The 15919-nt window shown below is 29.8% G+C and overlaps 2 protein-coding genes across 4 annotated transcripts in view; one reads left to right on the top strand and one right to left on the bottom strand.

The window, feature by feature from the left end:
- Nucleotides 1-15919, bottom strand: part of LOC106678192 (atrial natriuretic peptide receptor 1) — a 1188520-nt gene that overhangs the window by 968717 nt on the left and 203884 nt on the right. For 2 of the 3 annotated variants that reach the window (XM_067048969.1, XM_067048970.1), the window contains exon 1: nt 6127-6217. Coding sequence is in view for 1 of the 3 variants with exons in the window: in XM_067048967.1 (XP_066905068.1) it covers nt 7499-7701 (203 nt within the window). In the remaining 2 variants the exon portion in view is untranslated. Of the gene's footprint in view, nt 1-6126; nt 6218-7498; nt 7702-15919 lie in introns of those variants that run through there. The other variant, XM_067048967.1, reaches the window with a different exon arrangement.
- LOC106678198 (uncharacterized) lies at nt 10844-15246 on the top strand. Its single transcript, XM_014416589.3, has 2 exons — nt 10844-10960; nt 14539-15246. Exons 1-2 carry the CDS (start codon nt 10911-10913, stop codon nt 15227-15229), a joined length of 741 nt encoding a protein of 246 aa, XP_014272075.1. The 5' UTR covers nt 10844-10910; the 3' UTR covers nt 15230-15246.

Below are 15919 nucleotides of genomic sequence, written 5' to 3'. Positions count from 1 at the left end.
TTACTACTTATTTCTACATTGACTAATTACTTGTTAGTTTTTATGTCACTGGTATATTTGTGTGTAACTATACAATACTACTAATCATCTTCTCCTCATATATGTATATTCATATATGTCCGAACAATTGATTTTTTGTTTGATTTTTATTTAAAATAATATACAAATGTATTATAATACAATAATATTAAAAATAAAATAATAAAATTCCCAATAGCCTCAAAAAATTAAAACAACTAAAGGATCTTATTATAGAGAATTTTTCATGGTTACCCAAAACCATTGGCTAACACTATTCCAAAATTTCCGCCACTAATGTTCACTTTTTTTTTCTTTGATTGGATTCTTTTGGACTATTCAAATGTTAATAAATGCATTACTTTAACTCAGATTTGTCAATTTTCAACTATAGATTTATTTAAATGATCATGAATAAATATTAGCAAACATACAACTATATGTGCATAATATGACCAATTTAATTCACGGATTAGATTTAATGCACAAAAATAAACATTTAGCCCAAAAAGAGTAAAACGTGCAATTGTTTGCAGGAAAAGCAACTCAACACGAGCAAAAGGTTGTAATGGCCCCAAAATATGCAAAATAAAATTAGTGTTATTCGAATATCTGTCGTGGTTTGTTAGAATTTAGGGAGAAAAAAGTGCAATTGCATGAAAATCCGGTCTATAATTATAAGGTTTCGCTCCTCTTTAATATAGTTCAGAACGAACTACCAACGCTAAAGTAAAGTAGCGTGGTCAGATCATGTTGTCAATCTGTTAAACCGTTGGAACTAATGACAGATCTGAATACCTGCTAGAGGCAGATATTTTTATACATATAAACCCCTTTCCTTGAGTTTAGTCCCCAACATAGGAACGGATAAGCTTCCGAAGAAGCCATTATAAGTTGACGTCACAAGTCATCAAATTACACTTAATATAGAAGATAACCTCTTTTGATCTCGTAAATTGAATGCCCTCCACCTGACACCTCCTGTAATTTCCCAGCGGCGAAAATATTTTTCATCAGCTTTCATATACCTCAAAGGAAATAGGAAATTTACTTATAATCCGAGTAACTTGTTATGAGATGAAATCACAGCTTGAGCTGTAACATCAGATTCTGTACCCACACACATAATCTTATCAAAAATGTGATAAAAGATAATATTTTTTAAATTGAAGAAAATTTTGTAACTTTTGTGGAACTTAAATTTATATTGTATTCAAAATATAATTACGATTATCACCATTTGAGTCATCATATACAATTGACCATTTTAATCCTCCTCTATTAGGTTTAATAAAACATATAATTTTATTTTTAACGAAAAGGATAATGAGCAATATTTCCTAACATACCATTTATTTATTTTTTTATAAAGTGTCAGTTAATTTTACGAAACCTTGTTACCACCTCCTGATTCTATGTTTTAAAATATCGTTTAATATAATAGGAAATTTTTGATTATCCTGAATACAATAATTCTCCCTCTCAGCAGTTCTTTTGAAAAGAACGACAAAACCAGTTTTTATTCCTTTATGTATATTCGATTCCCTTATAAGCAGATTTTTTTTTTCCAATAGTATTTTCTAAAACTTTTAACAAAAAAGAATATATCTTGATTAGAAATGGGTATGGTTTAAATATTAGTTATGGGAACTTTGCATTGTTAATTAAATTATTTATTACCCCTTCAATTGTCGTGGAATTAAGTGAAGAAAAAAAGCTGTCCTAAAAAAGAGTTAGATTTGTTTGCAATTTCAGTATTTGATATTTTAAACAAACTGTCAAATATCATGAATAACCTTAAAAATAGTGAGAAAATACAGGATGGGTTTAAAAAAAAATAAAAATTACATGAAAAATAATGATTAATCTTCCAAATGAAAAACATTGTAATTCATAAATTTATAATTTAGGTGAAAAATACGGTAATAGTTGTAAAATAAATCAAAGTAGACACCGAAATTCAATTTATCAGATTATAAAAAAAATAAAATCTGTAATTTTTTCTGATAGGAAGGAAATCTTTTATAAGGTGATGTGAAATCACAACCGCGTAAGGTTCCTACTCACTGAAACACCACCTCTGTATTCATCACTACTAGAATGCTTACAAAACCATGGTCTGGCCGTTCCTACTCACACCTGTGCTCTCAGCCGCCTACCAGTTTGCACTCCAACTCTCCTGCTCAGTCATCTTTAGAGCGTCCAGGTTTTGAAGAACAGACTTCACCAAAAAAATCCTGTCTAGCTCTTTAGTTTTATTTTTACTTTATCTTTTTCTCGAGCAAAACATGAGCAACAGAGGAACACATGTTCCACTGTTTCATCAACAAGAGCGCAAGTTGGGAACGAATACCCTTCATCTTGCTTAAAAAGTTCAGGTAATAGGGATGCATCTTTATGTTTTTGGGACATGTTGCTATTTCTGAGCAATAGTGCTGATAAACATGTATAACAGCCATAGCAATATGGATGTCTCAGAAACATAGAGGAGTTATTACTTGAACTGAACAGACGGTGTCTTCATCTTCCAGAAGATTGTACCCACTATCAAAGGAAAATTTTCTTTCTAATTTTGTCACAGCTTCTTTTTATTTTCGTCGGATGATCCGCTTGTATTCATCGGTCAGAAGATAATTAGAAGCACATCAAAGAATACATACACTGCAACGTAGAATACAAGGCTTGAATGATACAAGGGGCACTTCTTCGATGCATACTGATAGCTTTATAGGCATGTCATTGAACATGGAAGGCTTTCATATAGATCGATTCTGGATACAAAAACGAGGAACTAGCTAGACTTAGAACGCTTATGTTTCTTTTATTTTTTAAATATAAAACTGAATTCCAAATTAGCAGTATAATATGACCTCAAATTAGGATTTAAAGAACCATGGGTGGAAAACCTAAATCCTAAATTATTTATTTTATCTTAATTTTTTTTATTAATAACGTTGTATACAGTGAAGGGTGTCTTTCGTATGAGACTATATAATCATTTCATCATTGACTCCATAATCAATTCTTAAAAAAAAAAATGTACTTCTTAAATTAACCATGTAAGGCCCAACGGGCCAATCTGGTATTAAATAAATAAAATAAGTGCCCCCTTTTGAATATTTAAATAACAACTAAGGAATCTTAAAAAATCAATTCTTATATTGGTTACTCTGCACCGATTGGTTTACAAAAACACAAGACCAAATCATGGGTACATATGCCATAGCGTATATGACTGGTGATATCTATATACACAGTATTTATATATATTTTTACATGTTGAGTTTTTATGAAGCCACAACTGGAATTGTATTTTTTTTAATGAAGGTGAGTTTACACCAAAATATTATTAACTTTGGCATAAATATAATACAGTTCCTGTATTTACAATACTTTGACATTAAAATTATTATTTACAATGAACGCCTAAACTACTTCAATATAAAAACCTGAAATTAATCAGTCACTTAAATAGAGTGGTTAAATATACCCAAGTAGGCCATGTAAAGAATTTTAATTCGCTGATAATTGATTACGCTGATAAATTGAGAAAGGGCCAGATCTGACGTCTCCCCTTGTTCTCATTAAGGAGACAATAGCTTAAGTTGGTCTTTGTTGAGGAATCCTGTTGCTCCATTCACAACCAGAATTGGCTTAATACGTCGCAATATACCTACCAGTTTCCTTGTAGTCTTAACATCAATTTAAAAATATATCACGGGAAATTCGACTAATTTTTCAATATAATATAGTTCTAAGGTCAAATAATTTTAGAAATAGAATTAAGCATCGATAATTGCATACATTTATGATAAAAATAAGAATTAGCAAATCTTTGCACCGTAAAGAGTATTCGAATACTTCTGTGACTAGAACTTTTTTAATACGTCATGTTACATTTGCATGATAAAAAAACAACTAATAAAGAAAACTGATTTAAGCAAAAATGGTTCATATCAGAAACATATGGTAACCAAATTTATACAGTTAATGTACCAATTTCTTAATATATAAATAAAGTAAAGAAATATCAATCCAATGTCCGGTTTAATGAGTGATATTTGATTTGGCACGTGATAAACTTTATTAATTCTTATGTACAATGTATGTTTGTACTTATTATGAAATAATCTGAAAACTTCCCTGTTAATATCATTCAGTTGTGGTCAGTTAAAATTATATTATGTTTAATATATTAATGTTAACATATAAATTTAAAAAAAAGAAATAAAATTGCTACCTACAAGTGGACTCGAGCTATCCCACCTCCTTAATGTAATATAGCACTATAATTCAACAATAATCAATCAAAAAATAAACAGACGATATACCTTTGCTTGCTGTGTAAGAGATTTAAGTCCGAAACTAAATTTTTAAGAAATTAAAAAAGTTAATTTTATACAGTTGGTATTTGTCCTAGAGTTTCTAACGTGCCATATACAGAACATATTTTTATTACAGTGTAAATAAATTTACAAAACTAATTGTAAAACCTTAAAATCAGAGGGGTGTTAATTTTTTTCTTGAGAAGAGGGTATATTTTGAGAGTGTGGTACTTAACCCTATCGTCATAAATGGCCTAGGTATAGCCATAGGAAATATCTTATCGACAGCCATTTTGAAACGAAAAGGAGGAAGATAATGTCTAGTTCCGAGGATCATCGTCAAGTGACCTGCACCTTTCCTGCCAAATATCAAAAAACGCCCCGGAAGTTGAGGGGAACAGCCACCACTGAATAATAAATTAATTATTTCAAATTTGTATTAATAAAATTAAAATATAAATAATAAAATTAAAATATACACCGCTACAATCACCTTTTGCTCTACAAATATTAAGAGATAAAAGCTAAACTAAAATTTCAATAGGAGCAGCACTTGACTCGATAAAGAACCCCGTGCAACTATGGTGATCACATTATCACAACGTTGATATACGCATTCATACTCAAAACCCTGACTTTCTTAGCCCAAAATTAGATGCCACCGAAAACATGCTTTATACCTGAAATGAAACCATATAACATTTCTTTTATGTTATAGTATTTGCTTAACTTGGATCTTTTTGGCAAATAAAACAATATGAAGAGGTTTATATGGTCGTTTAAAAGGCCAACAATAGTATGTTCTAAGTGGCAAAATGGTAGAGCGTCTTAGATAAAACGAAAAATAGTAAACTAGATATCATAAGTTCATCTTCATTCTTTAAGTAAGTTAATGTCCGAATATTTTTAATTGTTGTTGATAAAAAAATCTAATTGAAGAAATTTGATATTTCTACGAAACAAATATTCCGAGAATAACAAAAATAATATTCCTCGTTTCCATTAACTTCGGAATGAATGAATTTTTTTTTCGGACAAATGTTGGATATTTCTCTTCCTAATTTTGGCGTTGTGTAGAGTATGCTGTTGTTAAAATAATTAGGCATAATTCGTCAAATCTGGAACTTTTGTCTTTTGTTATTTACCAAAAGCTTGAGGTATGCACAGTTAATTTATAAATTAGATATAAGTAGTCGTAATATTCTTAAATCACTAAATTTTAGGCGAAGGTGTGCACTTACCCCTAAACTTGTTCGTGCTGGAGTGAGGGCGGATTTCATAAAAGGAGCTAGTGCAGACATTCTGGTCCATTTTATAATCCCAACGTAAATAAATTCAACTTTTTTAAGATAATGGGAAAGAAAACTGTTTCTTAACGCTCTTGAAAACAAATCTATGTTTTATAATTCATTTAATCTTGTAATATTATTCCATCCTTTTGATCCCTAAATCTTACAGGGATAAAAGCATAGCAGTAAAATTTTGGCCAATTTAAAATACCATTACTGGTCTGAAACTTTACTTGCCCTAAGAGCCGCTCAATGTAAAGACAAGAAGAATGCGAGTCATTTATAGTCTCACCACATTTCTTAGGGTTGGATGCGCACTTGAGCCAAGTTTGGGACTGGGGATTTTTTTTATTATACTGCGTACCAAATAATTATTTTCAAAGATTTTACCGACAAACTTTCAAATCTTAAACTTCAAAAATAAATTATCTAGCCTAATATATAGCCTAACAAAGAAAAAATCTGAAATCAAATAATAACCAAAGTATTCTTACCTTTGAAGTTTTGCCGTAGGATATGTATCCTCTCCATAGAATATCTGACAGTCATTAGCCGTTCTTCTAAATCTCTTATAAATGGCCTAGAAGTTTATGAAACTGCAACTCGATTCTCATATTAATAAACATATAAATATTACATAAATTGAAAATCAAAATACGTTTTCAAATAATAATTAATCACTATATTTATTAAATGCTATTAGAATACTTATGCAACTACTTGTAAAGATAGAAAAACCAATTGATTATAATCATTTTTTTAAAAATTATAATGAATCAATATTGTAACTTAATTCTTACAATTAGGCATTGAAATTTCATTAAATTAAACTGGAATATACTAATAGTATATACAATAAATTTAATCTATTACTTAAATTAACTGTTCATTTATATTTTTTAAAGCATGAGTAATATTAACATATTTATTATTGACAGTAGCTGAACTTCATTTTTTTTTTTTTAAATACAATTCATAAACTTTGCATTTATAAATGCTGATATATATGAATAATTGAAGATAAAAGGTGTAATTTTAATAAAATTAATGATTCTAGTGAACAACTTCGCAACACTAACACGATTAAAGTTGCGTTTGCGAAAGCGAAAATGAACTTCTGTCAGAAGTATCAAAGACGCCTCGCAATCAGAACCTCATTCAATACTTCATTCTAAAGTTGACACAAAGTTCCTTCAATGGGGGTCAATATATATTATATATTATATATAAATAAAATCACAACTGAAGAGATAGCATCCTCCTTTCTTTTTTTTTTAACCTCTTTTTATTATCTTATGTTTTTTCAATTTCATTGTATATATGACCTACTACATCAGTCATATAAAGTATAAGAATCTTAGAGATTTTTTTCTTCAACTAACTATTTCTGTTTCCCCAGATAAATAACTGTGACGACAAATTCGATATGAAGAAGGCAATATAGGGTACCAAGGCATTTCATTACCCATGGTCTCAAATGTTTACCCTACACAAACATTGGTATCGGTATCTATAAAGTGGGTTGATAGTGGTTCCTGGGTATAACGTTTACACGTCACTAAAGTTAACATGTCACCTCATCTGCTACGTGAAATGCGATACTTCAACCATCCAACTCCAAAACATCATTGAGTATACAATGGAAGAATTTTCTTTAAGGTAGTATTAAGTGAGCTAGATCATAATTTAAATAAAATTTAAAGTTCATAAATTTATTTACAACTTATCTACCTAAGACAACCAAAACAAAATTTCACTTATTTGTAATAATAATTAGCACATTTGAGACACACAAAAAACGTTATTATTGGCACTCTTAAGCTGCATGCAACGAACACGAAGACACGAATAGAGCCTGCCACTTACTTGCGTACTCGTTTCCTATTTCCCTCTTCAAGTTCTCGGCCAATGAAAGATTGTTCTTCTCCAAGTCATAAGCTCGGTAATTGATACCCTTAATCTTCAAGAACTCGACCAGGGTTTCCATCATCAATTTGGATGTAAATTTTCCAGAAACGTTGGTGAGTCCATTTCTCTCGTACACCAGAGCCACTTTAGACCACTTGAACCTGAAAACATATAAAGTTAATGAAGAAGTGTTGGAATGAGGTGTAGATAGGATAATTTTAATTTGAGAAAGTTGCAATAAAGTGGTGGAGCAACAGACGAAGAAGTGAGAGCAACAATTATATGTCATAATTTATGTCATCAACCAAATGATTAAAAGCATGAAAAAATGAGGTAACTGAACAACATAGGTAATAAAATTGTACATACTTTTTTTTTTGTACTTTTTTTTGAGACATTGAATTTTTGTTTTATTTAAATATAAAATATTTTTTTGAAAAGTACAGGGATATCTATTGTAAGACGTCTCAGAGCCATATCTAAAAGAACGAAGTCTTTATATATTTTTTAAGAATGTTTCAATAGTAATTCAATAGTTAAAAAATTAAATCTACACTGCTACAACCCATGAAGGTTTCGGACTGCAGTATTTTGTAAGAAAATACTATTACTAAACGGTTCTGCAAGGAAGTGATTTGTTCAGAGTCATGCTCGACTGCCAGATATTTATCCAATTAAGGGTATTCACTACTGCCGGATTTGAATCCAGATCCTTGGAGTTAGTAGATAAGCAACGAATGAGTTACCCACTCCTACAATAGTTCAGCAGTATGTTTTAAAATTAAATCATTTGATCGAGTCTGGCACCCAGGACTGCTATACAAGATCCGTAAATTCCTACCCCCAACATACTTTCTCATTATCCATTCTAATCTCTCTGACAGATTATTTCAAGTAAATTACAACGGCGCTTATTCATCCCTATTCCGTCAGTCTGCTGGTGTACCTCAGGGTAGTATCCTTGGTCCTTCCCTTTATACAGTATTCACAGCTGACATCCCAACCCATCCTAACACTATCATCACCACGTATGCCGATGATACATGTCAGATTTTACTATATCAGAAAAAAAAAACCTTTAGGAAAAACGATAATTTATGCCAAAACATATCTCCGATTTAGATTCTGCACTCCAAAATACTGTCAATCCTATATTTCCATGAAAATCAAAAAACAAAATGTTCTCAAACGGTAACCTGGAATTTTTAAACAGTTTTCACCATCATATAAAACATTATTATTGATACACTCTTATAAATGAGAACTATTAGAATTGTTCTGTGCTATAATTTAGCAGTTTGTTCAACTGTTGGTTTTATTGTATTTATTTATCAAATAAATTATTTTATTTTATTTATTTAACACTGTTATTTTTTTCATCAGACTTTTCATATAATATTAATATTATTATAATCGTTAAATATTAATTAAATTAACATTTACATGACTATATTAACAACCATACAACAAATCGTGTAAACAAGTCGAACTGAAAGATTTATTTCAACTTGTAAACTTTCAGTGATCCTTAAATTTTAATTGATTCTAACAGGGCAATAAAAAAAATGTTTAACTGTTTAAACAGTTGTTTAAACAGAGCACCTTATGGAACCTTAATAATAAAATCATTAGAGCGCAAATAATAAATTATCTAAGTATGCAGGAATTGTTTTAAGGAACATTAATAAATTTCAATGTTCATAAATTACAAAGTTTATAATGAGAAAAAAAGGTTTCCTGTAACGTTTCGAATAATAAGCAAAAGTATTCATACAACAAAATCACAATGTGAAGTTGCTGTGTAACTTGATCGATACATATTGCTTGCAATAGTACAATTCAGAAGCCTAGATCATTAACCAAAGTAAACATTACCAAGTCTTTCAAATCTGTAACGTATCACATACCTTCCCCTCATTCCCAAGCTTTTCACAATCCTTCGGTGTCTTAAAAGTTTTGATTATTTCATTAATCGAATATTAATAAAATTTTAAATTATAAATCAATTCTCATTGCTTCAGCCATTCATGAATAGAAATAAATATATGCTTTTTTTATTATTAGATAATGTCTACAAATTTAATTAGGATAATCCAACATTTATCTGGTGTTTGCTAGGAATGACTAAATTCGGCTAATTTATTGATTAAATTGCTGGTTAAATAAATTAATAGAAGTTCTTTCATAACCAAAGCTAGGTTATAAATTATTTGTGTAGAAAACGGTTAGGGTGGGGGGGGGTAGTGTGGTCTACAAATATAAAAAAAGATTTATTCTTGCCAACGTTTTGAGCTGGATTTCAGGTCTTCATCAGGGAGTGAAGGCATAGATTCTGGTTAAACGCCAAAAATTATTGGTAGACAGATATTCAAATATTAAAACAAATCTTCAATTATATTCGTTTAGCTTGGATTTCGGAATGGACCCCACTTTAAAACACTTTTTAAAATCAGAAAACCATATTATTATATAAATGATGTAAGATTTGTTAGTTACAAAATTTTTAAAGATATTAATAAAGTTAGGAAAAATTTGAAACGACCAAGAACATATCAGTATTTTGTTTATACTCCATACATTAAGGATAGGAAATGATTGAAAAGGCGGGATTTAAAGGTAAGGGTGGTTTATATCTAGTACATACTTTTTTAGAATAACAACACCACCACAATATGATGAAAATTTAATTTTACACTTTTTTGTTTCCTTTTGATTATCAGAGGCATTAACAGATATGTGGTTTCACGTTCTACCAATGATATGAACGTGTAATCTTCTCCGAATAGAACCTTTCCCATATGCTGACTTGTATTATTCACTTGCGTAATGTCATTAATGGCTGTCCCTGTCATGAAACAAAATTATATATGCTTGTACTTTGTTATTTGTACACTTCTAGTTATTTAATATGGCTATTAGCTTCATTATGAAGCATGTCTCAGATACTAGAAGGCTCTACTTTCGCATTAGTTGCACCAGGAAATATTTCGACCGTCTAGCTAGAACAGGATGCTAGCCCGTAGGACAACAAACTGTTTCTACTCTAGAATTAGCATGGGCATTAAAACAATTTATTGGGTAGTAAATATTTACTTGTTTATCAGCAATACAACTTTGACATTTAAACCAAAAATACTATGAATGAATTAACCGTTATTTTTTTCAAATGATTAGAATACATAAAATTAAACAGATATAAAAAAAATATATTAAAAATAATATAATTTGAAATATATGAAAAAAAAATAACAAATTAGATTTACACCTCTGAAAGAGTTATCTACAAGCTTAATATAAGTTTACCATATGTTCAAGAAGCTTGTTGACAATTTTTAATATAATATTTATATAGATGTTAACCTAACCGATTATGGTTAACGACAATATGAAGCTATATAACATATTAAGGAATTGGTCATGGTGAGTACAGTTTAGATTATTACTGTTCTATTTATGCAAAGGTGAGTCAAAACGTTTGGTCTGAGGTATCATGTACGTTATAAACAATGTCAGATTGATAGACATTTTGTTATCGGTTGGGATTATGTGGCTAAGCACATTAAACAAATACCAGACCCATCACTATTTTATTAGAATGCTCTTGCTAGGACCAATTGAAGATTGCTAGCCCCATGTTTTAATTGCATTAATTTTAAACAAAACACTATAAAGTACTAAATTATGAAATTTTTGCTGCGCAAATCACTTGTTCTGTACTTACTAGTAAAAGTAAAAAAAATTATATATCAACAAGCTAATTCTGATGCTTCTACTTCTATAACTTGTTCGTATATAATTTCCATCAATCGATTGACGACGTCTAGTAGTATAATTTTGGACAAAAGTAAATAATTGCACAAACTGGCTATACGCTCATAAGCAGATTAACATTAGGCAAAATAGCCAATTAAGTACAAAAAATTCAAACCATGGTTTTTTTATTTTTTTTTCTTGTTTGGACCAAACCCGGACAAAAAAATTGTTTTCACCGGTTATCATAGCTGATTTATTAATAGGGAATTAGGTGATAACAATAAGAATAGAAATATAACAACTTCAAGACATACAATCGTTTACAACAATTTTCGTATCTCTTTATAACATAATAAATATATATCTATATATATTTTTTTAAATATTCAACCAATCAAAAATAGTCTTTAAATAATTATACACCTTCGGTAGCATCCATTTGAGCAGAAAATCTAAACTTCTTGATTAATAAACACATAGTTATAGAAAATAAAAGAATATTTGTTTTCGTTTTGACATATCTTATTAAGTCCGAGTGTATAGAATCGAGACAAATCTTGTAGGTTCATTGTTTTGCCGGTAGAGTTCGGTTGTAAATAATTTCCATTTAAATATTTCAAATATGATTTTTTTAGTTGAATTTCAATCCAGGGAATAAAAGAAAAGTAATGGGTGTTATTTAATTTTTGATATTAATTTAAAAAAAATCCAACCTCACCCTCCCTAATTGCACTTCGACCTGAACTCATAGGTTTTACCCTCAAATCTTCATTCATAAGAGTTCTGGAAAACGCAATGTTTTCGAATAGTTAATTTAAAGTGTCTAAAACCATTAACAATTTATTTTTCGATTTTTTTTTTAAATATTTAGAAAAAACATTAATAATATGTAAGTGAATAATATCTTTATGTAATAGCATATGGGGATGGGGAGGATTGGGCTAAAGGGTCTCAAATTCACATCTTTGTAAGAATTGTACTGTACTACATTTTCGTTCCCTCTAAGCTTTCAGCATAAGTGGTAAGGGAAGAATCTTTTATTTCATAGACCATAGGATTTGTTTTCTTGCTACTAAATATGTTTAGCTACAATTTATTCATTAATATTTTTTAATTGTAGAAGGAATAGTATAAATATTAGCTAATTTATTTAAAACTGTAGACTAACTTAGCTATTAATTAATTTTTCGAAACAGTGGTCATTGGTGCATTTTTAAACTCCATCAGATCTTTGTTTTTCCTCTCGCTTAGTCTTTATATAGAGACTATATCCTAGATATAGTGTTGCTCACGAATAGTTAATACCCTGGGAATATTTGTATATGATTATAGGATCAATACATATAAAGAAATTATTTCAAATATAATCCAGGGTACCTTATTTTGATGAAATTTAATATTTTTTATTTTATCCTTTTAATAAATTATATTTTTTTTATCAAAACTATTTTTTTTTCTAGAGCCACGAATACTTTTGACAAAACCGACGTTTTCTTGGAGAAACTTTCAAAACATTTTACTGCTTTTATTTACCAACCAAATAGTTCGCAACTATATAGTTAAACCGAATAAACTATACTGATTTGAGAACAAAACAATCAATTTATGATAAGCTAAGAACTTGAAATAATACTTTGAATCAATTTAAGATTTTTTTAGGCAAAATATGATGATTTAAAAAATAGTATAATGAACCAAAAGCTATTTTAAATACATATTTTACATTTATATGAATTGTTTATTTTTCTCAAATGAGTCGTGTTTTCTGAATATAAAACCTGTAAGTTATAAATGATTTGATTATTAAATAACAATAATATTTGTTTTTTTCTGTAGGTGATGAAAGTTTCTTCTACAACACCAAAGACAGTCGGTTTTGTCAGATATTTGTGTGGCACTAAAAGAAAAAATAATAATTAAATTTGTGATATGATTTTGAACAATAACACTATTGATCTCTTTGTCTTTTAGAATTCGTATCTAAATGTATATATCAAAGATAACCATTATTCAGATTTCTTATACATCTAATTACACTGGTCTATTTGTTTAATATTGTAAAATTCATTAATCATTCAAAGTTTTCAAAATAACTGCCTCGGAATATACAAAACAGGAACAGGAATGATATAACAAAATAATTCCATAAAATAAAAAGATTTAATTTATTTTTATCCTCCTGTTCCATAGCAGGGATAATATGTGTCTATACGGATAAATATGCATTGTAAACGAAACAAATCCACGTATTTTGACCATAAAAGAACCTATTCAAAATAAATATGATCCAGCTAACTAGAGGTTTAAGTCTGAAAACAGTTATTCATAGGATGCTAGTTTTGATACTCAACTTATTTAATAGTATATTCAGAAAACGGGAATAATCATTACAATAATACTTTCGTTCATTTTTTTTGTCTTTACTAATAAAAAGTGTGATAATAGGATAAGAGTCTTTTTTGCAAATAATCATCTCAATTTATTTAAAGTTAGAAGTTAATGATATATAAATAAAAAAGAAAAATGTAAGCCACATTCAAAAACAGTTAGGAAAGATAGCAGCTTGATCCATTTTTCCTTCACCACTGGCACTCAGTCTGAATAAATAGCAGCATTGAATAACATGGGTCTCTGGTCGAGGGAACTACATTATTTGGGACACTAGAATTTTCAGATTCTACGATTACACCAGCATTTGCTTCAGATAACAAATAATTATATTATTATTAAAGATTGTAAGAAATAATTACACATTATTAATACATTTATAAATATTTACAATGAGGTGTAGATAGTTGACCGTTGATTACTGATTGGAGAAGATGGTCGGGGGGTGCGGTCAGCAAAGAAACAACATAAATAAACAAAAAATATTTATTTATGCCGACGTTTCGACCTGAATTTCAGGTCTTCATCGGGGTGTCTACCGGAGAGGATTAGCTAAAACTCAACTAAGTCATCAAACATGTCAACGACAAGCTTATCTAATACGCTCTCAAGCTTATACGACATAATTTTTCAAATCAAAATAAGGTATCAAATTATTAGAATTGAGCTAGATTCCAGATTCAAATTTTATTATATTAAATAAAAATTATTTTTGTTTTTATTCGGTTTACAAAGCCTCAAGGATACATTAAATAGTTTTATTAGACATTTATTGAGATAAAATGTATTATTACAATCCTAGGATATTACATGTTGATTTACATTTTACATATTGATCCTCGATATTACAATCCTAGGACATGGATCATTTCAGTAATGCAAATAACTGATGCAGTTCCCTCGGCAAGAACAAACCAACATACAGGACCTGTTACAGATTCAGTCTCAATTGCGACTCACTCAGCATCTATACCACCATTGTTCTCGCATATCGGGGACAAGTTCGCCCAACTCGTCCCCAGCTACCAGAACATCTACATCAACCCTTCTTATGGGCAAGATGACGAAGGGAAACTATTCCAAAGTTGTTCTAACTACAGTTACGCCGAAGTCCTGTCCAAGATGGCAGCAGCCAAAGCATACGGCGACCTGTTGCCAGACGTTATAGATTCTCGGCACAATGTTCATCTGTTTCACGAGATTAACAGACCTAAAGCCAGCCTGTTTTGTGAGCGAACAGAAATAAGGGAAAAAAGAAATCCTGATGGGTCACTTAAATTGTATGATAAGGGACTAAAAAGTCAACTGAAGAGCTTGGACGAGAGTATGGGAAAGAAAAGGTACTGGGGTGAGATTTTAGTTACGAAATTCGATATGATGCCACAATTTGAAAATCGGGAAATGTACAACATAGATAACGGCGCTGCTGATAGGGAAGACTCCAAAAGTAGGATAGTAGATTGGACATTGAAACAAGAATATGAGGGATCCAAAAATGTTGAGAACAAAATCCATAATGGTAATGATGAACCGGCCTCACTCAAATAAAGGATTTTTTCCCTATATATCTTTTAATTTTTTTATAACAAAAATAGATAAATATTAGAATCTTTCTCATTTAATTTGGATTAGTTATTGAAGGTTTTTTTATTTTTTATTTATTATTTATTGATAAATATTGCAATCTACCACAACATTGTTGGGAAATAAATAATAGTGATAACTTATTAAATTCATACTAAAATAAAAAAAAACATAAGAATTAAAATAAAAAAATAAACGAAAAAAATAACATAAAAAATAAATAAAATCTCTCTCTAAATACACACAAACAGAAGGATAAAGAAAATAAAAATAATCAAAATATGTACATGGAAAAATAAAATAATCAACAGTCACATTAACACTCTTATATGCATTAACAATATTGATGTGAGGATCGCGGAGCCCACTCTATCCCTCCACGCATGAGAGATAGAGCAGAGCTCTTTGAGATCCCAACGCATCCCTCTCACCGCGTCACTGGTAATGAGCCAGTGGAGGCTGAGCAAATGCGCTAAAGCCACACAAAAACACTCAACTAATTATTGAAGGTAGAGCTTTTTCATTATATTGTTATTGATTTCACGAAGATAGTCCGAAAGACGGTCAAGAAGGTTATTTATTGGTAATCAAAATTTCACTTCATCAGGGCTAAATTTTGGAGGTTACAAAACAATTTTTTCAAAACCAACTTAT

Source organism: Halyomorpha halys, unplaced genomic scaffold (genome assembly GCF_000696795.3).
Source record: "Halyomorpha halys isolate HHAL.00 unplaced genomic scaffold, Hhal_1.1 Scaffold128.1, whole genome shotgun sequence".
Lineage (NCBI taxonomy): Eukaryota > Metazoa > Arthropoda > Insecta > Hemiptera > Pentatomidae > Halyomorpha > Halyomorpha halys.
The sequence above is the reverse complement of the archived record's forward strand: the minus strand, read 5'-3'. Positions and strand labels throughout refer to the sequence as shown.

Excerpts from the sequence above, each read along its gene's own strand:
- LOC106678198 (XM_014416589.3), top strand. The coding sequence starts at position 10,911 with ATGGTTAACGACAATATGAAGCTATATAACATATTAAGGAATTGGTCA. Across the intron at positions 10,961-14,538 it reads ATATTAAGGAATTGGTCATG|GACATGGATCATTTCAGTAA; the intron begins GTGAGTACAGTT and ends TTACAATCCTAG.